At 34.9% G+C, this 25,138-nt stretch overlaps 3 protein-coding genes across 4 annotated transcripts; 1 reads left to right on the top strand and 2 right to left on the bottom strand.

The window, feature by feature from the left end:
• The first annotated feature begins 7,149 nt into the window (after positions 1-7,149).
• Positions 7,150-9,598, top strand: LOC132278503 (tubulin alpha chain). The gene is made up of 4 exons (XM_059780297.1): positions 7,150-7,370; positions 7,928-8,162; positions 8,247-8,617; positions 8,724-9,598. Exons 1-4 carry the CDS (start codon positions 7,278-7,280, stop codon positions 9,378-9,380), a joined length of 1,356 nt encoding a protein of 451 aa, XP_059636280.1. The 5' UTR covers positions 7,150-7,277; the 3' UTR covers positions 9,381-9,598.
• A 150-nt stretch (positions 9,599-9,748) lies between these two features.
• LOC132278501 (xylulose kinase 2-like) lies at positions 9,749-16,574 on the bottom strand. 2 transcript variants are annotated; one of them, XM_059780295.1, is made up of 11 exons: positions 15,793-16,574; positions 14,700-15,354; positions 14,362-14,450; positions 13,513-13,577; positions 12,324-12,379; positions 11,674-11,794; positions 11,507-11,581; positions 11,372-11,425; positions 10,754-10,848; positions 10,500-10,671; positions 9,749-10,231 (listed from the first exon to the last, which is right to left on the bottom strand). In XM_059780295.1, the coding sequence occupies exons 1-11, from the start codon at positions 15,849-15,851 to the stop codon at positions 9,999-10,001; spliced, it is 1,674 nt and encodes a 557-aa protein (XP_059636278.1). In that variant the 5' UTR covers positions 15,852-16,574; the 3' UTR covers positions 9,749-9,998. The 2 variants fall into 2 exon arrangements, with proteins under 2 accessions (XP_059636278.1, XP_059636279.1); XM_059780296.1 differs by having other exon boundaries at positions 14,700-15,368; positions 15,793-15,896.
• Positions 16,575-16,707: 133 nt separating this feature from the next.
• LOC132278500 (xylulose kinase 2-like) lies at positions 16,708-24,458 on the bottom strand. The gene is made up of 11 exons (XM_059780294.1): positions 23,960-24,458; positions 22,325-22,979; positions 22,072-22,160; positions 20,104-20,168; positions 19,471-19,526; positions 18,607-18,727; positions 18,438-18,512; positions 18,305-18,358; positions 17,803-17,897; positions 17,536-17,710; positions 16,708-17,144 (listed from the first exon to the last, which is right to left on the bottom strand). Exons 1-11 carry the CDS (start codon positions 24,016-24,018, stop codon positions 16,912-16,914), a joined length of 1,677 nt encoding a protein of 558 aa, XP_059636277.1. The 5' UTR covers positions 24,019-24,458; the 3' UTR covers positions 16,708-16,911.
• Positions 24,459-25,138: the final 680 nt, after the last annotated feature.

Here is a 25,138-nt window from a genome sequence, read left to right as displayed (position 1 = left end):
TCATATAATATATATTATTATATTATATAGTATGTTTAGTATATAATTCTTAAAATATACTAGCTTTTTATTTTTTTGTCACATCAAGAAAACAATTTATTGATACAGGGAATTAGAAAACAAAGTCTGCCACAACATAGCTATGAATGATCAAATATACCATAGTCCCTGTAGCTTGCGGGCCTCTCACGTGTCTTCTCTTATTGGGGTGACACTATTTTAAAACGACCACCTAGACCTAGGTTATAAGCCCAAGCTCGTAGTAGCATTTTGTTAAAAAATGGACCCAACTGTCCCAAGTTAGCCATAAATTAATGGGTTATGCCTAGTCCAAGTTTGTGAATAATACCATTGTATGGTCCTTTTTTATCTACAAATTTACGTGCATATAATTTTTAAAAAATACATCCGGATATCATGAGCAAAATAAGTAAAATTTCATAGTTCCCTAACAACGTTGGAAAAAAGTTCACGTTTGATTATTTTAATTTAAATATGACATATAAGGTCAATCCATCAAAATTTCATTTATTTATGTTTGGAGTATTAAATCGGTGGTCGTTCAAATTTGATACCAATTTTTTTTTTCTTTTTAATTTCACATTTAAAATGTTGATTTTGTGCTTCTAAACAAAACATTAAAATAATTTTTTTTAAAAATCCTTTAAAGCACGTTTATCGGCCCCATAACACACACACCATTCAAGTTAGGAGGACAGTTCGAAAGCAAGATCTCAAAAATTTATTTTTCAGATCCATATCAATGTCGCCATACCCTGAAATCACGGTAAAATAATTAATCCAACTGACACAATAAAATGAGTAGCTCCTCCTATCTAAAAACGCCTTGGACTCATGTTGAAATTATGGAATGCAAACAACTTAAATTGGAGGTTTCTCGATTAAATTAATGGAACAATCTAAGAGTTAGAAAATGTTAAAATTGAGATGCAATGTACCTAATTCTGTGCTAAGCTATCCAAGCAACTAGCTTTGGATGGTAAAGATTTAAGACCACAAAACTTTTGATAACTTTATCAAATGTAATTGTCGTATTGATTAAATTTATTAAGAGTCCACTCATGAAAGGCGGGATATTTATAAAAATAATTTGGAGATTTGATATCTAAGCACTATTTTAGCCTTTAAAGTCAACACTTATTGGAAAATGATAGAGAGCCCAATGCAGATCATATATCATGATTGTAAGTTTTATTTTTCCAAGTCATGACTTTAAGTTAAAATAATACGAAAATAATAATAATAATAATTAAAATATTTGGATTTGTTTGATTTGTCACTTAAAAAATAATTTTTTATTTTTAAATAATTAAAAAATTCAAAAGTTGTACAAAAATTCTACTTGGATTTTCAAAACTTGTCTTTTTTCAAATAATAGTTTTTAATAGTTCTATAAAAATGATTTTATATTTTTAAAAACTATTTTCTGAGTGATAAATCGCTCTTTCTACTTCAAAATCTAACTTCTTATCTTTTTTTTTCTTTTTTGCCCTTTTTTGAATTAGGAGGGACTTTTTAAGGTTGAGGCAACAATTTAGTCCAATTTATATTCATAGGCAAAATTATGAACTTGTTTGGTTCAGTTTTGAAAAACAGTTATTTCAACTTAAAAATAAAAATATAATTATCTGAGAATAGGGTTTTGGTCAAGTTTTTCTGATTTTTAATTTAGAAAATAAATTTTAAAAAAATAATTGTTGTTAGAAACTGAATGGCTTTGTGGTCGATGACATGTTACCAAGTGACACTAGCAAATCCTTTCATTGTCAGATAAAATAATTTATTATTATTTATTGTTTTTTAATTGTTTAATGTATTGGTAAAAGGTGTTGCAGAAGAAATGAGAGAGACAGAGAGAAGAGACAAGTGTGGAGTCTTACCAGGAAAAGGAACGAAGATAAAGTTGAAAATGGCCTATCACCGGCCGACCCAAATCCAAAAAGCCCATCACAATGGCCTGCCAATACACACCCCCCATCACCAAATGCCCCCAAAAACATCTCTCTCCTCTTTCTTCATAAAACTCCCCGTCTCCCCCTCTTTCTCTCTCTAGCTTTCTCTCTCTAAAACACCTACAAAACATAGTGAGCTAGAGAGCTCTGCAATGGGTTCCTTTGAGAACGTTGTCCTGGCTCTGAAGAGATATTGTCTGACCATTGCTTTGTAAATCGAAGGTCGTTTTTGGGCATTCACAGATATAGTCGTACAATGTAGTTCTCTCTGTGAAACCCACGATCGAAAATGGCAGACAGGAGGAAGCCAGGCAATATATATATATATATATATATACATAAATCTTTTGTAATTATTTTTCTTCTTAATTTTTATTTTAAAAAATTTCCTCAGATTTTCGAAAAGAAGAGGAGAAGCAAAATGAGTCGTCTAATGTCACGGTAATTTCAAGAGGAGGGCAATATATGTATGCAAAATGTTGTATTTGATAGTTATCGTGATATTGATGATGATGTATGTATTCCCCAATTTTCAATACATGTATAAATGCAAAGTTGGCATAATTTTGATTTCAATTCTCTTTGTTTTATTTTATTTTTATGTTTATATTTGGTTATATGGGCATTTATAATTCAGTTGATATATATTGAATATGTGGGTCCTTAGCAGTTTCTCTGATTCTTCTTATTACCCATTGAGACAAGAAAGAATTAAAATATATATATATATATATATATATATATATATATATATGTTATTTAGTGTTTTCTTGAAAATTTAATGTGTTCGAAATGAAATAAGTGTTTTTAATTGTAGAAATAATGTATTGAAATGATGAATAAAAGAATTGAATTGATGAGTGTGTTGAAATTGAAATAAGTGTGTTATTCTGTGGTTAAATTTAAGCTTAAGTGCGTTATTTAGTGTTTAATTCAATCATAAGACTTGTCTCTAAGCAAAAGAGCTTAAAGTTTGCTATATGGTCTGTTAATTTAGGTTTTCCGAATTTTCTTTTAGTTTTATGACTCTTGTGCATTTTAAACTTGTTAAATTAAGAAGGATGAACCAAACAGTGGAGTTATTTCTACTACGATTTACTCGTGTTCCTCATTGTTTCGAGTAGTGAGCATGATTTGATCTTAAGGAGTTTATATATATACCTAGTGTTTTTTATCAGTATCTTTTGTGGAAATGGATTCGTTTTGTCCATGAAACGATTTATATCAGTCGAGGCCAATAATACCCTGCAGTGTTTCCTGAAAAAAGTACTAAACAATTGCGTTATGCTTTTCAGAATTCATGGCTCGACGTGATGATTATCATAGAGGTTTTTATTTAAAGTTAGATGTTTGTGAAAGGTGCTCAACTATGACAAATTATTGTTGTGATTGCATTTTCTTTTTGTTGCGATGTTATGGTTAGGTTTCATGCAATGCCACAATTTGTCTGAGTTGTTAACATCGAACTACAGAATTTCTTTTGTTTGCTCCATTGTAGAGATTAATACATTATATACATTAGTGTTCTCTATTTGATTATTGCCATAAAACCTTTACGTAATTAAATCTGCATTTTCCATCTTGTTTCCGTTGTCACTGATACTATTTGAAAGACGTTGTACGAACAAAATTTCTGTGCACATTCTCCATCCAAAATAATGTACATTAAATTTGTCTGTCATATAAAAAAAAATTACTCCGATATATGATTTCTCATAAAATTTCATGTAGATGCATTTCAATAGCATAGGATTCCAGTTCTTTTTCTTTATGTTCTTTTCTAATTTTGGCTGAATTGTATTTATGAAAATCATTTCTTGGTGGAAATACATTACTTTTAAGGGTCGTTCATTTGGACGAACATGTGTTTCTGGTTGGTATTGTTAGAGTGTCATGTTTCTGCTATAAAAATCTCGGGGTTAAATTGGATGTTGATTGTGATTTATGAATGTAACACTTGTACATGATATTGATCAGCATGAATGGGGGACCATTTAAAAAAAGTAACACCCATCTGTCTACTTCATCATTATTATATATGCCCGGTGAACGAACTTGTTGCCACATCACAATCCTATTATTCCTGCTTCCTTTTTTATTTTTTTAACCCTAAGTCTATTCAATCTTCTTTTGATATTTAGTTTTCATTAATATGGTTGGAATTTCTGTTATGTGTAGAATAATATAGCAATCAGTATCCGAAGAAAACTTTTCACTCTGATTTATTCGACGCAATATAGATGTGATGATGTTTAGGATGTCATTACAGAATGTCATCATTCCACAATGGCTTTGGAATGAATAGTCACCTGTTTCCCTGTTTTAAAACGAAGCAAACAACTATGAGGTCTGTTTTATCGTCAAACTTACTGGTTACTGCTAGTCATTATAGGTTTCTTCGTACTGATATTGATCTTTCAACAAGTTGAAGTGCTGAACAGTTTAGTTTGCGAATGAAAAGTTGTCATTTAGATCACGCAAAATCTTTTTTTTTTTTTTTTTTTTCAAAATCCTTCGTGTGAATTCAGTTTATGTTGGTACAATAGATTTACATGACCATTTTTTCTCTTTTATGTGCTTGTTTTTGTTTTTTTTTAGTTTTTGCCTCGTAATGCTCTCTTGTTCATACAAGGACATGACAGAGCTTCTATTATTTGTCAAAGGAATAAGATTGTCTTGTAGTGATTATATATCTTCGTAATTCATGGTTTGATTGACTAGTTGTTACTGCGGTTTAAATTCTTCTTTCCAATGTTTAGAAGATCCATGGATTGATGTTTGATATGCTTTAGATTTTTTAAGAAAGCTTGCACAAATTTGAAGATGTGGTAGGTTGTTAGTTGCTTTCGTCATGGTATTGATTATGTTGTTCTGTTGTCGTGGTGAACGATAGCATCATATTCATGCAAACTTTTTCTTCTCGGATGGAGGCAGGACCTCATAATACAGGGGAGCAGCCACTGTATCGACTCGGATTGTTGCTCCGGGAACAATTTCCAGGTATTTCAGCTGCTCTCCTCGTTCGTCCAGCTGATTGTAAGTTAACACAACGAAAGCTTTTGATTTCATAAGAATTGTTTTCCGAGATGTCATGATTTCTGGCCTTGTAGATGATATTCTTTGTGTTAATCTTCGTGGAATACGCCATTTTTCACTCTGTTAAAGTACCGTTGTATTGCTGTTCTTTCCCACGAACAATTATCGAGCCATGAAGATGGGTGTGAAATGTTTCTTCGTGCGTTAACAATTCAAGTTGTTAATTGCTTGGTACTTTCTGGATATGAAAATAGAGGAACTCATGATATTTTCATGAGCCCTGTGTGTTTGTTGAAATCAGAGTGATGATACTATGGTTGCAGTAAAAAATATGTGCATGACAGTATGTGCAAAAATGAAATATGTAAAATCCTATGAAGTTGGTGGTGTAGCATTCGAAATGGTTTGACCTTGATTTAGTGCTTATAGTGAGTTCAACATGTAACACTAATGTTGCATTTCAGAATCCGCGCTTTGAAATTGGAATTGAAATAAGTATTTTTGGTAACTTAGAGCATCAGATCATAAAAAATAAAGCTTGAAGAAAATTTACAAGATATTTATGTTTATGTAAATTGATATTTAGTTCTGGACACCAAAAAATTGAATTTTCTTTGGATATACTAGCTTGTATTTGGTAAGGTTGGAAGAACTTGTTCAAGCTAGTTTAAAGACCCTACTTGGAAGGTTTTGGTTCAAGCTAGTCTCACCCATGGAGCACCCTATAATCCGCGGTCATCCTGTAATCAGAGAAAGATTTCCCCCTTCACGCACATTTCCCTGCATCTTACACACGCGACGGAGAGGTTCGTGGTTTGCTCATTGTTTTTTATTTATTTATTTTTGACGCACTTTTTTGTTCACGCCGGAACTCGAACTCCTTCTCGTCCTTTTTTAAGATGGAGAGGTTATACCACTACGTCAAAGGCCCTTTAGTGTTTATCGTGATTTTAGACTTAGGATCATCAGGTTTGATCTCACTTCACACTTAATTATTGATCTCAGATCAAACAACGATGAACCGTTTATAAGTATCAAAATGTTGTAAACAATTAAGTTATAACTTACAATACGATGTTGTACTGTCCAGATCCCAACACTACTTAATAGGGCATTATGGCTTGTGTAACGGATGGGTGTTTCGCGATGTGATTCAAAAAAATAAGTTGTTAGGTGGGAGCTAATACCTAGCCCATATATACCCATTTATTTTTTTTATTCGGATCCGATGTGAAACAAAATTTTTCTTATAACATTCTTCCCTATCCGAACTCGCAACGCCCTCGTTGCGGTCAAGCCACTCTGCTTACCCTAGACAGAACACCCGAACTCTTCCAACCCGAGCGCTGGTTCTGATACCCAACTGTAACGGGTGGTTGTTTTGCGATTTAATCCAAAAGCTTAAGTTGTTAGATGGGATTAACACTCAGTTTATATATACCAATTTATTTTTCCATCCGAATCTGATGTGTGACAATACTCCCCTCGCAATAACCTGGGCTACAATATGAATCGAAATTAAATGAAGTCGGGTCAAGATTATTTTCCTGTAGATCGATAATTTATAACACTTCACATAAGTTAATGCTTTCATTAAACAACTATGCTTCATTTTGAAGCAATTGAGATAAATATTAGTGAATCCAAATCAAAGCGGGCCACGGAAAGAAACAAGGGCTCAAATTCTATGCTAACATCTCAACTGCCATGGACAATGCATGTGCCTTCAGTCATTTGCGGACAATCAATCTCGTGGGCTCCTAAAACAAAAATAAACTAACATAAAATAAAACAATAATAATACGAGTAAATAAAATAAAATGTCCAAAATATATTTTCAGATGCTTTGAATGACGTTTCTACCCTTCTCCATTCACCAACCTACCTAAAAAGCTTTTTTAAGTAGGGTGGCAGTTGTGCAATTTCAGTGAAACTTAAACCTATTTTCTTCAAAATATCAAAAATAAAAAATCTGGCGGGTAAAACTTAACCACGGTTAAATGGTGGTTACGCTGGGCAATGATTAAGCCTGTTCTTGGCTGGCATTGAACGATAACCGCGGTTAACTAACTATGGTTAGTTTACCAGATATTTCTTCTCCCATCTGTCTGGCCCTTATATATGCGTATATACAGAGGCATAAGCCAATACACAAAAGTGTTCTGAAATCCATCATCAGAAGGCGTCTTCATAAACGCCGTCCATTCCTATCTTCTTATTCTTCGCTTCGCAATTTCTAGGGTTTTTTTTATCCAAAAACTTGTGAAAATGAGAGAGTGCATTTCGATCCACATTGGTCAGGCCGGTATCCAGGTCGGCAATGCTTGCTGGGAACTTTATTGTCTCGAGCATGGCATCCAGGTTACATGTCTTCCTCCATCTCTCTCTCTCTCTCTCTCTATATATATATATTTGTTTATGTCTAGTTTACATATAGTTTACACATACACATTATATATACTTTTTTTATATTAATTGTTTCAAATTGTGTTTTATTTGGTATGTGATCTATGTGCTTTCTGTTGATAATTTCTCTCGTTCTAGGGTTATAATGTGTTCAGAGTGGTGCTGCAATAGTAAAAGCTAGTTGTATTTTGTTATATGTAGTCAATTCCAGTAAATACAGTATTGTTTGCAATTCTTTCGAAATTGTATGCTTTATTTTGAACTCTAGGTATTAATTATTATATTTTGAGTATGGGATATACCAAATTTGATTTCTTTTAGTTTCAGAAGAATTGGGTCTGTGCAAGGTCATGATCTTGGGTTCTTGTGGATGATCAATTGTGGATTTTTCCCCATTTTATTTTAAAAATCATTTATGATATGGTTTTTATATGTGATACTAGATCTAGTATTGTGTCTCTTGCTCGTTAGCTTTGATTTTAACTGTGTTATTTTTTTGTATTTGTGTTCAGCCTGATGGCCAAATGCCCAGTGACAAGACAGTTGGTGGTGGGGATGATGCCTTCAACACGTTTTTCAGTGAAACCGGAGCAGGGAAGCATGTCCCTCGTGCTGTCTTTGTTGACCTCGAGCCCACTGTTATTGATGAAGTTAGAACCGGACCATATCGCCAGCTCTTTCACCCTGAGCAGCTCATCAGTGGCAAGGAAGATGCCGCCAACAACTTTGCACGTGGCCACTATACCAGTTAATAAGACCCTTTCTTTGTCGTATTTCTTGAATAATTGCTTTTATCCAAATGCTTAAAATTTGTGTCATTTTGTCTTTCAGTTGGGAAAGAAATTGTTGATCTCTGCTTGGATCGTATCCGGAAGCTTGCGGACAACTGCACTGGCCTTCAAGGTTTCCTTGTGTTCAATGCTGTTGGTGGTGGCACTGGTTCTGGCCTTGGGTCGCTTCTTTTGGAGCGTCTCTCTGTTGACTATGGCAAGAAATCAAAGCTTGGTTTCACTGTTTATCCCTCACCACAGGTCTCCACATCGGTTGTGGAGCCCTACAACAGTGTCCTTTCGACCCACTCTCTTCTTGAGCACACTGATGTTGCTGTGCTTCTTGACAATGAGGCCATTTATGATATCTGTAGGCGCTCCCTGGACATTGAACGCCCCACCTACACTAATCTCAATCGCCTTGTTTCTCAGGTAAACTAGCAGTATTGATTATACCTAGGAAATCCGAGCTATTAGCTCTTTTGAACTATCAGGAACAATAATAGTTTGTGTTGTTTCCATGCTATTTTTAATCCAGGTTATCTCATCCCTCACTGCCTCGTTGAGGTTTGATGGTGCCCTAAATGTCGACGTGACTGAATTCCAGACCAACCTTGTGCCCTACCCCAGGATCCATTTTATGCTTTCCTCATATGCTCCTGTCATCTCAGCTGAGAAGGCCTATCACGAGCAGCTCTCAGTGGCAGAGATCACCAACAGTGCTTTCGAGCCCTCATCCATGATGGCTAAATGTGACCCGCGCCATGGAAAGTACATGGCATGCTGCCTGATGTACCGTGGTGATGTTGTGCCCAAGGATGTGAATGCAGCGGTGGCAACTATCAAGACCAAGAGAACAATTCAGTTTGTTGATTGGTGTCCAACCGGATTCAAGTGTGGTATCAACTATCAGCCACCAACTGTTGTTCCAGGAGGTGACCTTGCAAAGGTGCAGAGAGCTGTGTGCATGATCTCTAACTCAACCAGTGTTGCTGAAGTGTTCTCCCGCATTGATCACAAGTTTGATCTCATGTACGCTAAGCGTGCATTTGTGCACTGGTATGTTGGTGAGGGCATGGAGGAAGGAGAATTCAGTGAAGCTCGTGAGGATCTTGCTGCTTTGGAAAAGGACTATGAGGAGGTTGGTGCAGAGTCAGCTGAGGGTGAGGATGGCGATGACGGAGATGAGTACTAATCCAAGGTCTTGTCACTTGCAGTTCATGCATTACGTACTCTGCTATTATGTGGTGTTAGTGTTCTTGATGTGTGTGGTGTGTGTGTTCCTGAGACATGGTTGTTTCAAGGCACTTAGTCTTGGTATTGCCACTATAATTTTCTTTGTTCTGTGCTGTGACATTTATCTATCCTATTATCTCAGTAATTGGCCTTATATTTGAAGTATTGTTTTGTTTACATGAACTGGTTACAGACTTGACCTTTGAAATTGTATACTATATACACATGCAAATATGGGCACACAAACGTAAACAACACGCACACAATATATATATATATATATAGAGGAATAAGAAGAAGAGAGAGTGAAGTGTTGAAGAAAACAAATAAACTTAAACCACCATCCTTTATCATTATCATTACTATCAATATTATTTGTCATTTACAATCAATTTTTTTAGTGGTATTTACAATCAACTCAGTTTGTATAAGAAATGCAAGTATTATTTGAAGTTCACCAAGAAATTGTAAAACCCATAACATCTGGTTCAATTACGCTACTACCACAATACAATGTGACACGATACTGGTTGAGAATTTCCTCTTTCAAGCTAGTGCCTTATTCTTTATCTCAATATTACCAACGTCCCAGCTTTTGGACAAGGCAGTTCTCAATTTCCACTCTCTTCTTCATCAGCAAACCATACCTGGTGACGAGTTCTCGGTCTCCAGCAGTCGCTGAAAGCTTACAGCTCAGAGATGTCTTCTCCAACTTGTCCATGTACATACATGAGATGGGTACAAAACTGCCTCTCTCGTTGCATAACCAGCCGTGAGCAGCCCTCAGCGCGGCTCCTAGTGAAGCAGAGTCTGTCAAGCAAGCATAAAGGTTTTGACATTATGCAAGAGCAAAAGATGATGATGTAACAAGAATCTTATCAAAACAACATGCAAAAAAAAAAAAAAAATCTGTTACATGCACCATCAAGTAGTGCAGCACAGACTAATATAAGTTGGGGGTAGAGCATGAACGAGATTGCCAGACCAATAACTTTTTTGATATCATATACCTATGCGGTTAAAGGTTCATAATTTGGATAAGGCTATGTTGAGCAAATAAGTAGAGACTAGTAGCTACCTGGTCTTTGGACCGTATACACATCACAGCCAAAAATGGAAGCTATTGAGTTCAGAATGCTAAGATTTGCTGATGCTCCACCAGTGGCTATTATGCGTTTTGGAGAAGGCATCCCACATCTTTCAGCATGAGCTCGCATAGAGAGAAACTGGCCCTCAATCAATGCTCGGACCTGAAAGCAAGGAATTTGTTCAGTTTTAAGAAAAAAAAGTTCTACCTGTGGTAATCAGAAATCTGTATCCAAGACTACAAACCTCTGAAGGAGGATCAAATTCCTCCACTTCACGTTCACTTAGGCCGTCCAAAATGTCACCCGTAAAATTCTCAAGGATGTAACGGTGCAAGCCAGCTGGACGCATAAGCAACTCATGAGTTTAGCATTTGATTGTTCTTGTTACAACTTACAACACCCCAAGATCATCTGTAAATCTGGACCTTCGCCCATACTTTGTCTTGTCAGACAAAAAATTGAGCAAATGAATGTGGCACGCTGTTTCATGGATGGCACTAAGGAGACCTTGTGCTCCAAAGCTTTCCCCAATTAAGTTACTTCATTCATTTTGACATGTTAAATTTTTCACTGGTCTGATTGGCGTTATTAAATTTAACCAGCACAAATAACATTAGTTGATTAGAAAAACCCGTCGTGTCCATGTTAGATTCATCGACAATACTATCCAACTACCAAGTAGAAACCAAAAGAAAAAAAAATGGTCATGACACCCTAGTCCAATGTGTGGCACAAGTATTTTAAAGCGAGATATTAATTATGCAATACCCCGGGATCTGTAGTTTTTAATAATAGAAAATAAATCATACATATTTTGAAACACCACCACTGAAATTTATTGGAGAAAAGGCTACAAACCTACCTGGGAGGGGAGGAAGAATTTCATGCTCCTTGTAGTAAAAACCTATCTTTCCACCTGCAGCGAACGGAATATGAGAAACCACATGGGAGGTATTAACTAATGTATAAACTAAACTGAAAGGATATATTTGCCAACCATTTAGAGGTGGTGTTTGCTGCAGATATGTGCTGAAGACTTCCCAAGATTTATCGGCGTAGCAATTACGCACATCTATCAAGGTGTGGTGACATTGTCAATTGAAGGAACTTCAGATATTGCCTTGCTGAAATTCATAGAATTATAATATCAGATATGTGTATTACCTTCACGAGTCAGAGAGCCATTCTTATAAACCAACATTACCATGTATCCTTCTGTATCCACGGGATTAGGAAAAACATGTCCTTCTAAACTTGGTTGAGGATCACTGGTAATTCCAAATACCTGATTGATAATCATGATCAGATTTCAAGTATAAACCAGGATTTAAGAAAAATAGAATAAATCAAAATAACAGGTATTTTTCTCATGACATTAGACATGAATAGGCAGAATAGCATTTAATGGGGAATGCCTAGAAAGAAGGTTCATACGAAACTAGCAGCTTGAGTTTGGATGATTAATTAGTTTCCAAGCTTGTTCACAAGCAAAAAAAGCTAAGCTCACTTGCTTAACAACCAACAAGCCAAGGAGTAGAACCTCTAGGCGCGAATGAGATATGTTTTTTTCTTTTTGAAGAATTGAGTATGCTTTATAGAGTATCGATGCTATTGAGTTTGTGCTATGTATAGGTTGTAATGCGGCATTCAGAGACATATATGAGTGTCTGGGCCATTGAATTAGATGTTTGGTTAAGCTCATTAAACTAAATTGATGCAGAAATAATATAGTAAATGGCCTAGAAAGAAACCTATGAAAGGGGTAATTGCAATAAGATAGGCAAAAAATCAAGAATATATATCTTTGAACTTACAGTGTCACTGGTGCCAAGACTAATTGCCAGATCCCCTGGAGTGTTGATGGTTAAACCTACAGGGTCAAAATTCTTTTAATCAATAAGCAATTATGAGAGTGAGAGAATATGACAGTTGAGGTGATATGACATGCCAAGATTAAGACTGCCGTTTGTGTGAAATAGGAAACCATAATCCACATTTTTCTCAATCAGTCAACAGAGCAAAATCAAGTAGAAATACTAGCAGCATGGAGCCGTTGCTTTTGGCAAATTCTTGCAATAGAGACAACTACATGTTTCAAATAACTCATTAATCGTAAAAACATAATTAAAGGTAAAACGACCAATGCACAAGTGGAGAATTGGCAAATTGGTATGGCTAAGAAACACAAAGTTACAAAACTCATATTAAAGAAATTATTAGTAAAATTCTAATCATGGAGCATGCACATGTGCAAATAAATAAAGAATAACTTGCATGCCTGTCTTCAAAGAAGATTATACGCATTAACTAAGCAACTCGCCTTCATTGTTAGACACTATGTTAAATAGTTTTTCATACTTTCCTTTTAGCTCTAAGCTATCATATTGTGAACTAGCATAATCTGAGAAAGTCCTAGGTGACACTCAAATGTAATAGTTGCTTTCTTTCCGCATTTCTAATTTTCCTCCTTTCATTATCAAACTCTCAGTTAATTAATAACATTTGATCTAGAATTCCACATCTTACCCCAACTGCCTGGGGTGATTATTTTTCTAAAACACAACACTGCCCTTACTCTATGTAAGACTCAGTTAAATCCACATTAACAAGGGTAGGCCAAGGTGGTTAATATATATATATATATATATATATATTGGAAGTTAAGCAACCACACATCCACAACATGCCCCTAGCAGGGCTCGAACTCTCAACTTCCCCTTTGGAGAGGAGAGATCAACCCGGAGCTGCAAATAGTGTATGGCACAAGAGCAGAAGCCATACAAAAATATATGACTTGGAGAAACTCAGTAAGATGTCATTTTTCCCATTGTGAAAGCAATTATAAACTGTGAATTTAACCTGATGACACTAAAAATAACCATAAAATCATAGATTACACCGGAAAGTAAGCAAAAACCTAGGAAAAGAATGAGGGACAAAATTGTAAGGAATTCTTTATCAAAGAGTATACATAAAGAGTTACAAACGTAGAAAACCTTTAACCTGCTAAGCTGTTGGGATTGTCACCAGACCATTGAACAACCAAGCAGTTCTTGTTGAAGTGGAACCTGAAAGAAGTTTGATGAGATATCAAGATAGTTAAAGAAAAGTGCCCCGACGATGGGCCTCCAGCCATTCCAGTAAACTTGATCTTAAAAGAAAGTGTCCTTGATAGCGAGTCGAGTCTTCATTTATTTTACTTTTAAATAAATATGCTGCTAGTCATTTTTATTTATAAATTCTCAAGTTCTAGGAGTCCAACAGTATTGTGGTTTTTTCTAAATTTGCAAGACATGAGCTGTAGTAGTGATCTATAGTTCTTATTCTAGGTCTCTGACGTTGTATGATCTTTATATGTAGTCTCTAATGGTCTAGAATAATCTTAGTAGTTAAAGTTCCAAAAATTAATATTACGAATCTAGTTCTACAAGTACGAGACGTCTAGCAGTATATATATATGCGTGTGTGTGTGTGTGTGTATTCTTCTCCCAGTTCAATAGAGTTGAATTTTGTTGGAAATTTGAAGTTTATATCAAATGCTGCTACCATGACTGAGTTAAAAACGAAGTTGTCAATGTTATGTTCTTATAAAATATACCATCTATTTAAACATTGGGGTCATTCGAAGTCCATAAAACTGGTCCTATTAAGCTCATTGAATTTAAGCTGCAATTAACAAGTTGTAATTCAGGTCCGAAACAGTCATCAAACACTAACATCTGCGTGTTGGTGATCAAGTTAACCACAAAACAGTTGGAGGAATACAAAGGCTATACCAAATGAAGCTCATATCAAGTGTATCTCAATAGAACATCATAAATGTTGCAAATTCACAGACAGTGTGCCACTAACCTCTCCACAAAATAGGGAGCAATAAAACCAGCAACAGCATGTGCAGGAGCTAACTTTCCTAGTCTTTTCTCCAAACCTGGTGCTGTGGCCTATAAGAAACATAGAAGCATGCTCGATCACAGAACAATAAACCATTATTTGAAATTATAAAATTTATAACTGTAGATATGACGTTTAAATAATGACATGTTGGAAGTGATTCTGTTTCAATAAGCCTAATATGCAACATTTACGCTTTTTCCTTCAGTTATGATCTATCACGGTTTGGTTTCTTTGTCAGTTGTGTGTGATTAATTAGATTTAGTTTATCTTCAAACTAAAAAGTACAAAAGGCAAACCTGCAAAGCTATTTTACACCAAGTTCTTCGCTTGATATCCATCAAGTTCATCCCTGCACCATCCGTTTCATCAATACAAGCATAAGCCCCAATAAGTAGAGAAGCCATGAAGGAGCTAACAAGAGAGATCCTCTCTGTATCGCGATAAACTTCTGGCTGCATCTCAAATATCTTCCGAATTTGTGGGCCGGCATACCTCTCATGAGCACGAGATCCAGAAAGTCTAGATAACTCCAAAGCACCTCCAACAGCTTTCTCAATCTCTTTGCACTGTTGAGTGCTGCTGCTGTCCATCCATATGGGAGATTCCTTTATCGAAAAGGCATCACCAAGTTGATCCACCATTGCCCTTTTCGAGTCCAACAATGTCAATTTTGCCAAACTCCCATTTTTCCAATATACACTACCATGTTGCTGTCCGCTACCGGAAACAGCAACAATCTTCCCAAAATCCAATTTCAATTTCACAAGTCTCTTAAGTATAAGATCCAATGCTTCAACCCACATCAAAGTGGGTGAAACAATTCGGCCGTCAACACATGGATCTCGGTAAACACCATCTTTGGTTTTGTAGTGGGGCAATTCAGAATCGAAACTAACTATTTCTGAAGTGACAATTTTCAGATTGGAGTCTAACACAGTGGCCTTCATTGACCTAAATGACCAAAGCTTCACAAAATTCAGTAAAAGGTCCTAGTTTAGGAATGAACTACTCAAAATTTTGAACAATTTAAGAAATACCCAACTGAAGTCAAAACCAATTTAGTGATTAAGTCATAAACAGTACAAAATATCATTACATCTGATCTGAAGTCTAAAACAGTTGCCTTCAATGACCAAAGCTTCACAAATTCAGTAAAAAGGTCCTGAATTACTCAAAATTATGAATATTTAAGAAATACCCGACTGAAGTCAAAACCAATTTAGTGATTTAAGTCATAAACAGTACAAGAAATCATTACATTTGATTTGATTAACGATAAAACTCAAGAGACTCAAAAGAACCCAGAAATATAAAACAGTACAAACGCTTAAGATTGAGATGTGCTAAGCAGAATTGAAGAATGAAGTGAAGGGAAGAAGAGACACTTACTGAGTGGAACAGTCGAATCCAAGAAAAAGGGAGTCCTGAGGTAGATAGCAATCCTCCATCGGAGCAAAGAAAAGATTGGTATGGTAGAATTTAGGAGAGTTTGCTGTATATTTACTTCGGGCAACAACGCGAAACAACCACCATCTTCTACTTTTAACATTGAACGTCTCTTTAAGATGACCAGTTATGTCAGTTAACACATTTACAAAAGAGAGATGGAGAAATTAATCCCTGATTGACACCGAAGGCGAAAAAATAAAAAATAAAAAAATATTAAAACTAAATAAAGTTGATACATTCGTAATTGATTTGCAGCAATAATTCAGGGAGCATATAATAAATTTTTATTATAAATGTGTTGGTGTATCACAAGTTATGGGACCATCACAAGAGTTGTACTGCGAAATTACCTTTTAAAGCGTTCATCACACATTGAATTCGAATGAAAAATGAATAGGAATGAGCATTACTTTGAGGGTCAAAAGGCAAGTATTTGACCTGATATACTAGTTGGTATTTCAGAATCAGCCCGAAAGATGCCCAAGTCTCTATTGCTCGCTCATATTATTGTGAACCAAATGGTTTTTTTTTTTTTTTTTTTTTTTTTAGAAAACTAAAAATTTGAAAATTGTACAAAACTTGTTCGATTATTAGTTTTCTGCATTTTTTTTCTTTTAAAAATTATATGTTTTCTTTGAATCAGTTTTTATAATTTCTGAAAAACAGTTTTTATCTTTTCTGATTTCTTAAAGATATGGCAGTAGCATTTTTCAAATTATAAAGCACATCGATTGCCGCCTGTTTTAAAGGGTAACAAGAGACCAACATATTATGCCAATGTCATTGGGAAAAATTCTATAACATTTTCCTGTTTATATAGCATAAATTATAAAGTAAATCATGAACATGTTGAAATTAACTAAAACGGTTCTCACTATTATTTATCTACAAATATGATAAAATTATTGTCACTATGAAATATTAATATTTAGTTAACCTAAATTCCACCAAAAACATGTAAATCCTTTCCATTTGGTTCCATTTATTACCACAATGCCATGTCACATCTGACTCTGGTTGGCATGACATTTTAAAACTCTCTTTCAAAATTATTCAATTTTAGCAACGCCCCAGCTTTTGGACAAGGCGATTCTCAAACTCCATTCTCTTTTTCATCAGCAGAGCATACTTGGTGACAAGTTCTCGGTCTCCGGCAGTCACTGATAGCTTGCAGCCAAGAGAAGTGTTCTCCAGCTTGTCCTTGTACATACCCAAAATGGGCACAAAACTGCCCTTTTTGTTGCACAGCCAACCGTGAGCAGCCCTCAATGCAGCTCCTAGGGAAGCTGAGTCTGCCAAGCAATAACAGAAGATTCGCCATCAGCAAAGCATAACACCATGAAGCAGAAAGAACATAAAAATCACAAGTTCAAAACTCCCTCAGCTACAAACAAAGAATTTGCATAGGGCCGTTTGTTCAAGTAGCTAATAATTGATTTAATTAATGTACGTTTTCTGTGGGATATGAACAACTCCAATTCAGGATTTATATTTGGGTAAAGCTAAGGTTCGCATATGAACAGAGTGAGACTGTGATACTGATAATTGATTTAACGTTGTTTTCAGTGGGATATGAACTACATACAATTTATAATCAGACAAAGCGATGTTAAGCTGAGTATATTGTATTCGGTCATAAATAAAAAATTTGGTAGTTATGAGTGAAAGGGATTGACTACTTACCCGGCCTTTGGACTGTATAAACATCACAGCCAAAAACGGAAGCTATTACACTCAGAATGCTAGTATTTGCTGATGCTCCACCAGTAGCTATTATTCGCTTTGGAGGTGATGGCATCCCAAATCTTTCAGCATGAGCTCGCATGGATAGAAATTGGCCCTCTATCAATGCTCGAACCTGTAATTGAATTTATTTAATCTGAATGAAAGCGCAAATGTCAAGGATGTCATCTGTCTCATGCAAACAAACTATTTATCTAAGACACTAACCTCAGCAGGAGGATCAAATTCCTCCACTTCACGTTCACTTACGCCATCTAAAGTCTCGCCCGTAAAGTTCTCCAGAATGTAACGGTGGAAACCAACTGAATTCATAAACAATTTTTGGAATTTTTCATTTGACCATTCTTGTGATAAATGACAATAAAGGTATAAAAATACATGGTTAAGAACATACATAAATCTAGAGCTAAATTATCTATCGATATTGTATTAGGACTATTTGATGGTATAAAAAAATAAAAAAGTGACATTACTCTTTAAGCAGCACAGATAATCTGTAATGAATCATCTTGTTAGGCCAGTTTTATATCCAAGTACAGACCACAAAATATCATTATAATATATATCTAGACCACCTTTAGAATATGCAGAAGTATTTTTGAGAGATTGAATGCACCCCTGACCAGAATTCTTCATTAAAAGGAAATATATATATATATATATTGCCAGACCGCCTTTAGAAAATGTTAAAAGCAAACCATTAACCCACCAGGGAGGGGAGGAAGTATTTCGTGCTCCTTGTAGTAAAAGCCCATCTTTCCACCTATGGCATACTGGAATATGAGAAACCAGAAACTGAAAAGAACTAATATTTTAAACTTAAAGAAAATACGTTTACAAACCATTTAGAGGAGGGGTTTGTTGAAGAAATGTATCGAAAGCATCCCAAGATTTATCCGCACACCGGTTACGCACATCTGGTAACGTTGTGACAATGTGATCACATTGTCAATAGAGGAAACTCCATGTATTCCTTATCAATAAAATTATATATCAGATATGGAGTAGTACCTTCACGAGTCAGAGACCCATTTTTATAGCACAACATAACCATGTAACCTTTTGCATCCACGGGATTAGGAAAAACATGCCCTTCTAAACTTGGTTGAGGATTGCTAGTGATCCCAAATACCTGATTGATAAGAATGAAAGTGAATTTTACTTCTTAGGAATCAAATTTCAAGATAAACAAAATAAACCAAACAAAAGATATTGAAGTTCCACTAAGGAATTGCAAGACACTATTGTTATGTTTTGGAGCACCGAATCAGTGCATCATTGGATTTGGAATTGGAAGATGTTTAGTTAAATTTTTTAACTAAATTTTCTCCAATTCCAAATCCAAAGCGCCAATTCGGTGCCGCCAAACATAGCATATAAGAAATTTATAATGGCATTGAAAAGTGGAACTACAATTTAGATGCCCTAAATAAGACAGGTAAGCAATCCAATCACTCTTAAACAGCTTGTAGTTCTGCTCATTATTTAGCTTCTACAAGTTTTCTCACCAGAAAAATTAGCAGGCTCAAGCTTCAGCCTCTATGCGTAACAAGCCACATCAGAGCAAAAACAGGCAGGCAGCAATAAAACCTCTAGGTGGAAACTAAGGAAGCCTTTGAAGAATATCATGGCTGACTGGATTTTCTTAAGGTTCAAGTGTGGGAATTAAACACATGTATGAATAGCTAATAAAGCCAATGCAAATGTTTAGTATGGCTAGTTAGAGCAAGGTCAAACTTAGTTGAGCACAAAAATAATATCATGTATGGATAAGAAAAGGCCTAATGGAGGGATCAATAAGACGATGTATATAAAGATTAGTTATAAAGGAACATTAGAAAGGAAGAAATTAAGATCGTATCTTTTTCAACTTACAGTGTCACTAGTGCCAAGACTAATTGCCAGATCCCCTGGAGTATTGAGGGTCAAACCTACGGGTTTGAAATGCCATCAGTCAGTTTGCAGTTAAGACAAAGAAAATATGATAATATGATGAAACCGCATTAAAACTGTCATAAGGGAAGGAAAGCAAATCAGAAGTCAACGTGAAGCTGTCAATGGATTGAAACCAAGTAAAACACTGGTAAGCATGAAGACACTGCTTTTGGCAAAGCCAGGCAATGGAGACAACAAACCATTTCCCAGTAACTTGTTGCTCCACTTACCGAAGAAATTCCACTGAGGCACTGATACAAAAGGAAGTGGATGACTGGAAATTTGGGGAAAAAATGCTACTGTCTAATTTTTATTTTATTTATTTATTTATTTTTTTAAAAAAAGGTAAAAATTCTAAACAAAAAAATTTAATAAATGCAACTAAATATGAGAAATTAGTATGCCAACATTTACGTAACCTTGTGGCACCGTGAATAACCACTAAAGTTTAGGTTACTTACAGGCATCATAAGTTGACCAAAAATCCAGGTGAATGTGTGACATACAGAAATCATGATAAAAATTTTGTGATCAAAGAATGTGTAAAAGTTAAAAATGAAGAAAACCATTTACCTGCCAGGCTGTTGGGGTTGTCTCCAGACCACTGAACAATCAGACAATTCTTGTTGAAGTGGAACCTGAAAACAGTTTGAGGTAATATCTAGATGACAATCTCATTCTACTCACAAAGAAAAATGCAACAGCATACATGAATAAAAAGATAAATCGTAAGAGGAACATTAGAGCATAGGATATAGATACCCAATACTGTTCTGTACTGAAGCTGTTCATGTGAGATTCAAAAAGCATATTCTTCTTTTCTATTGCAGTCATTATACTTGGTTTACAAGCTACTCTCATTCGATGTACCCTGCGATAGATGACACACATACATGCACCACATACACGCACCAAACGTGGTTGCACCATATTCAACTACATGATGCATTTTTATATCAACTTATACATGTAAAATTGTATTAAGTATTTTACTTGGATAATAATTAGTACTTGAGATGCCTGTCATGCACATGCCTCTTGCAAATAGTTACCATATTTTTGAAATGAGGGAATGAGAGTAATTCACAAAACTTGCAAACTGGATGATAAATGTTACAGCAGACCTCCATAGCCCATGACCTTCAGAGGGTGGCTTCACCATGTATATAACTGCAGTGCACATCTATTCCCAGCTGTAGATGCGAATCTATTTGAGTATCTGGACTTCACTACCACTAGTCTAGCTCTTGTGGTATCTCATGCTCCTTCATTAAGGAAAGCTGCAGGGTTCAAGTCCTAATAGAGGACATGGGGTTGGAGGATTTATGGGTTTGGGGAGAGCTTTCCCAATGTGGAGCCGAGCCATTGGACACAAAAAGATAATTAATTTTAAGTATTGATGCTCATTTTAGAAATTCAAAATCATTTTATTGTCAACAAACTAACAGCGATATGTATTGATATAGCCAATCACTAATTGACATAAGGAACTGTTGGCATCCACTTCTCACTTATCTCATACTTTAACCTTCTCAAAATCCCACACTGAAAGCCCAATTAGAGTAGTCAATGACTTGGAACTTTTTTTGGTTACACCAAGGTGTCCCCCTAGCCCATTTTGATTCAAGATTAATCCCTATAAATCCATGCACTTGCTACTTACCTGTAAACCATGTGCATCAAGTAATGTCAAGAAGAGCTAAACCTGAGCATACAGTTCTTGAGTAGCTACCTCATGCAAATCTTCAACCACTGCAGGTTAGTATGGCTTCTTACTTGCTTTAGCAGTATACTTATATATATATATATATATATATATATATATATATATTTGTTTCATTTTGTTTCTTAATGTATGGTTCGGAACTTGCAGATTGGCGTTTGTTATCTGGAGGCATTACAAGAAAGCGAGTGGTGCAACTAGCTAAGCCTTAGGCTTATTTAAATAAATATTGAAGTTGGGCTAACATATTGTTTACCTGAAAAGAAATGTACATAAATCATTCCATTTTATATGTCCTATAAATCAATGTTATTTTTTTTTTAATTATTATTCCAATTATATGAATGAAAGAAAGTTTGCTCGTTTTTAATGAGGTTGCTGATGATATCCTTAAGCACAAGCAGACTTGTGTTGGGGAAGCACGAGAAGATGAATGATTACTTACTTTGGTAGTACGAAGTATTACAAACCAAGAGGTAAGACTAGCACATTGTACATATTTTCATCATTTTGTCACTTTATGCATACTATTCTTCCTCATTATTATTATTTTGTAAGAAAGTTTATGACTCAAGGTCATTACTTCATTAAAACCTAATGTCCATACCAGGTTCTATCACTATAGCTATACCATTATATGTTTTTACAGCATTATATTCAAGGTGCAGTCCATAAATTTTTGTTACATCTTAAAATGTATGGAAAATAAATATGAAGGCTATACCAACTGAACCTTAAATATAATGCTGTAAGAACTTAACTTCTATCTTAAAAGAAAATCATAGACATTATGAGTTGATAAACAGTGCATTACTAACCTCTCCACAAAATAGGGAGCAATTAATCCAGCAACAGCATGCGCAGGAGCTAACTTCCCGAGTTTTTCCTCCAAACCTGGTGCAGTGGCCTATAATAAACATTTAACTTCAACATCAACTGAAGAAGAAAGTATACTCTTGAAATAAAACCAACAACATTTAAAGAAGAAACGTTTGATTGATTGAACTGAGTAAGGATCATGATTTTGATTCCAAAACCACAAAGTGCAATCTCAAAGAACTAGAAACAAACCTCCAAAACTATCTTAGACCACGTTCTTTGCCTAATGTCCATCAAGTTCATCCCCGCACCATCCGTTTCATCAATACAAGCATAAGCCCCAATAAGTAGAGATGCCACGAAGGAGCTAACCAGGGAGATCCTTTCAGTATTGTGATAAATTTCCGGTTGTGTCTCAAAAATCCTCCGAATTTGTGGTCCAGTGAACCTCTCATACGCACGTGACCCAGTAAGTCTAGACAACTCCAGTGCACCTCCAACAGCTTTCTCAATCTCTTTGCACTGCTCTGTGGTACTGCTGTCCATCCATACTGGGGATTCATTTGTTGAGAAAGCACCATCAAGTTGATCCTTCAATGGCTTCTTAGGGTCCAATGATGCTAATTTTGCAGAACTTCCATTCTTCCAATACACACTACCATGTTGCTGTCCACTACCAGAAATAGCGGCAATCTTCCCAAAATCTAAATTTGATTTCTGGAGCCTCTGAAGTATAATTTCCAATGCTTCTACCCACATCAAAGTGGGTGAAACAATTCGACCATTAACCGATGGGTCTCTGTACACACCATCTTTGGTTTTGTAATGGGGCAATTCAGAATCAAAATTAACTATTTCTGAAGAAACAATGTTAAGATTGGCATCTAACACAGTTGCCTTTATTGACCTAAACAATCAAAGTTCTATGAAATTAGTGAAAAATTCAAATGTGGTAGAGTAATGAACAAAGAGTACCCAATACATAACACAACGATATCATTACATGGAAAAATGATTCCAATCATAGCAAGGAAACCCAGAGACTCAAGCAAAATTAAGTTAAAAATTCAAATGTGGTACTTGATTAATGATGAAAAAAGAGTACCCAATACATGACACAACAGTATCATTACATGGAAAATCCCAAACCCTTGTTTGATTAGGAATGAAATCGATCATAGGAAGAAAACCCAGAAACTCAAGCAATCCAGACTACAAAATTAAGTTAAAAATTCAAATGTGGTACTTGATTAATGATGAAAAAAGAGTACCCAATACAAGACACAACAGTATCATTACATGAAAATTTCAAAACCCTTGTTTGATTAGGAATTAATTTGCTTATAGGAAGAAAACCCAGAAACTCAAGCAATCCAAATTATCAAAATTAAGTTAAAAATTCAAATGTAGTACTTCATTAATGATGAAAAAGAGTACTCAATACATGACACAACAGTATTATTACATGAAAATTTCATCAAAATTAAGTTAAAAATTCAAATGTGGTACTTGATTAATGATGAAAAAAGAGTACCCAATACATGACACAACAGTATCATTACATCAAAATTTCAAAACCCTTGTTTGATTAGGAATTAATTCGATCATAACAAGGAAACCCAGAAACTCAAACAATCCAAACTATCAAAATCAAGTTAAAGGTTCAAATGTGGTAGTTGATTAATGATGAAAAAAAGAGTACCCAATACATGACACACCAATATCGTTACATCAAAATTTCAAAACCCTTCTTTGATTAGGAATTAATTCGATATTAGCAAGGAAACCAAAAACTAAATCAATCCAAACCATCAAAATTAAGTTATGGGTAATTGAAATATGTTAATTGGCAATAAAAATTCAAAATGAGAAGGAACAATTACTTACTGAGTAGAGCTGTCGAATCCAAGGAAAAGAGAATCCTGAGGGAGAGAGCAATCGCCCATTGGAGCAAAGCAGAACTATCACAATGAAACTCCGAACTTACACACCAAGAAGATGATTTTACAGTAGAAGAAAATTGGGAGAGAATTCTATGGGATAGACTGGATAGAGAGTATAATTATATAGATATGTATATCAACATATACATGAGTTGTTCCGTATTGATAAGCAATTAGATTTGGATTAGTACTTACCAAAAAAGGAAAACATAGATTTGGATAAAGATGAAGATTTTACAAGGATAAATGAAACGAATTAAAGGCGCTATTTTTTCGTTCACGGAGTCCAAAAATTATCAAACCTACTAAACTAAACGACCAGGGGACCTGGTCTTAAGTTCGTCTTTTATTTATTTTATTTGAGTAATATTTCAAAGAGATCCCTCTCGAACGGAGCCGATGAAGGTCCACGGGCACGCGCCCTTGGTCTGGTCCCGTCCCCTCTCTCTCTCTCTCTCTCTCTCTCTCTCTCTATATATATATATATATAAATTATAAATTATAAAGAAAATAACATAATTGACTACTATCAGTACCTACAAAAACAGACTCACATGAAAATCTGATGTGTTTGGCGTAAAATTCTAATTCAAACTAAATTCTTTCCATAACGTAATAATTCTAAAATTCTTCCGACTCAAGTAAGATTCTTTTCATTATCTAATTATATTAAAATTTCATCTCATACATGATTCTTTTTATCTTTTTTTTCTTCTTATATTCAGAATAATAGAAAAATAAAGTCTTTCTATAAAACTAGGTTTGCATATGTGTGAAATGTATTGGAATGCTTCTATGAGATATCTATAAGATATTTATTTCTACAAAATATAGAAGAACTATGAAATTTTGAAAATCAACAAGAATCGATGATTGAATAACCTAAATTCTTAGTTTATTGATTTGTTTGTGTTTTCTTTTCTAAATTCTTAGTTTATTGATTTGTTTGTGTTTTCTTTCATAGTTTTTGTTTCGTTAAATTTTCAATTATTACTTTATTTGAATTTTTTTTTTCTTCGGTAAGTAAAGAGAATTGTTTTTGTTGATTTATTTTTGGAGAGTTTTTTTTTTTTTTTTTTTGAAATGTATCTTATATTTTGATTGTAAATGACCTATTTTTACT

The sequence above is a fragment of the Cornus florida genome, unplaced genomic scaffold (genome assembly GCF_030987335.1).
Source record: "Cornus florida cultivar Cherokee Brave unplaced genomic scaffold, ASM3098733v1 CherokeeBrave_3.0.0_Hap2_Chr10, whole genome shotgun sequence".
Classification (NCBI taxonomy): domain Eukaryota; kingdom Viridiplantae; phylum Streptophyta; class Magnoliopsida; order Cornales; family Cornaceae; genus Cornus; species Cornus florida.
The sequence above is the reverse complement of the archived record's forward strand: the minus strand, read 5'-3'. Positions and strand labels throughout refer to the sequence as shown.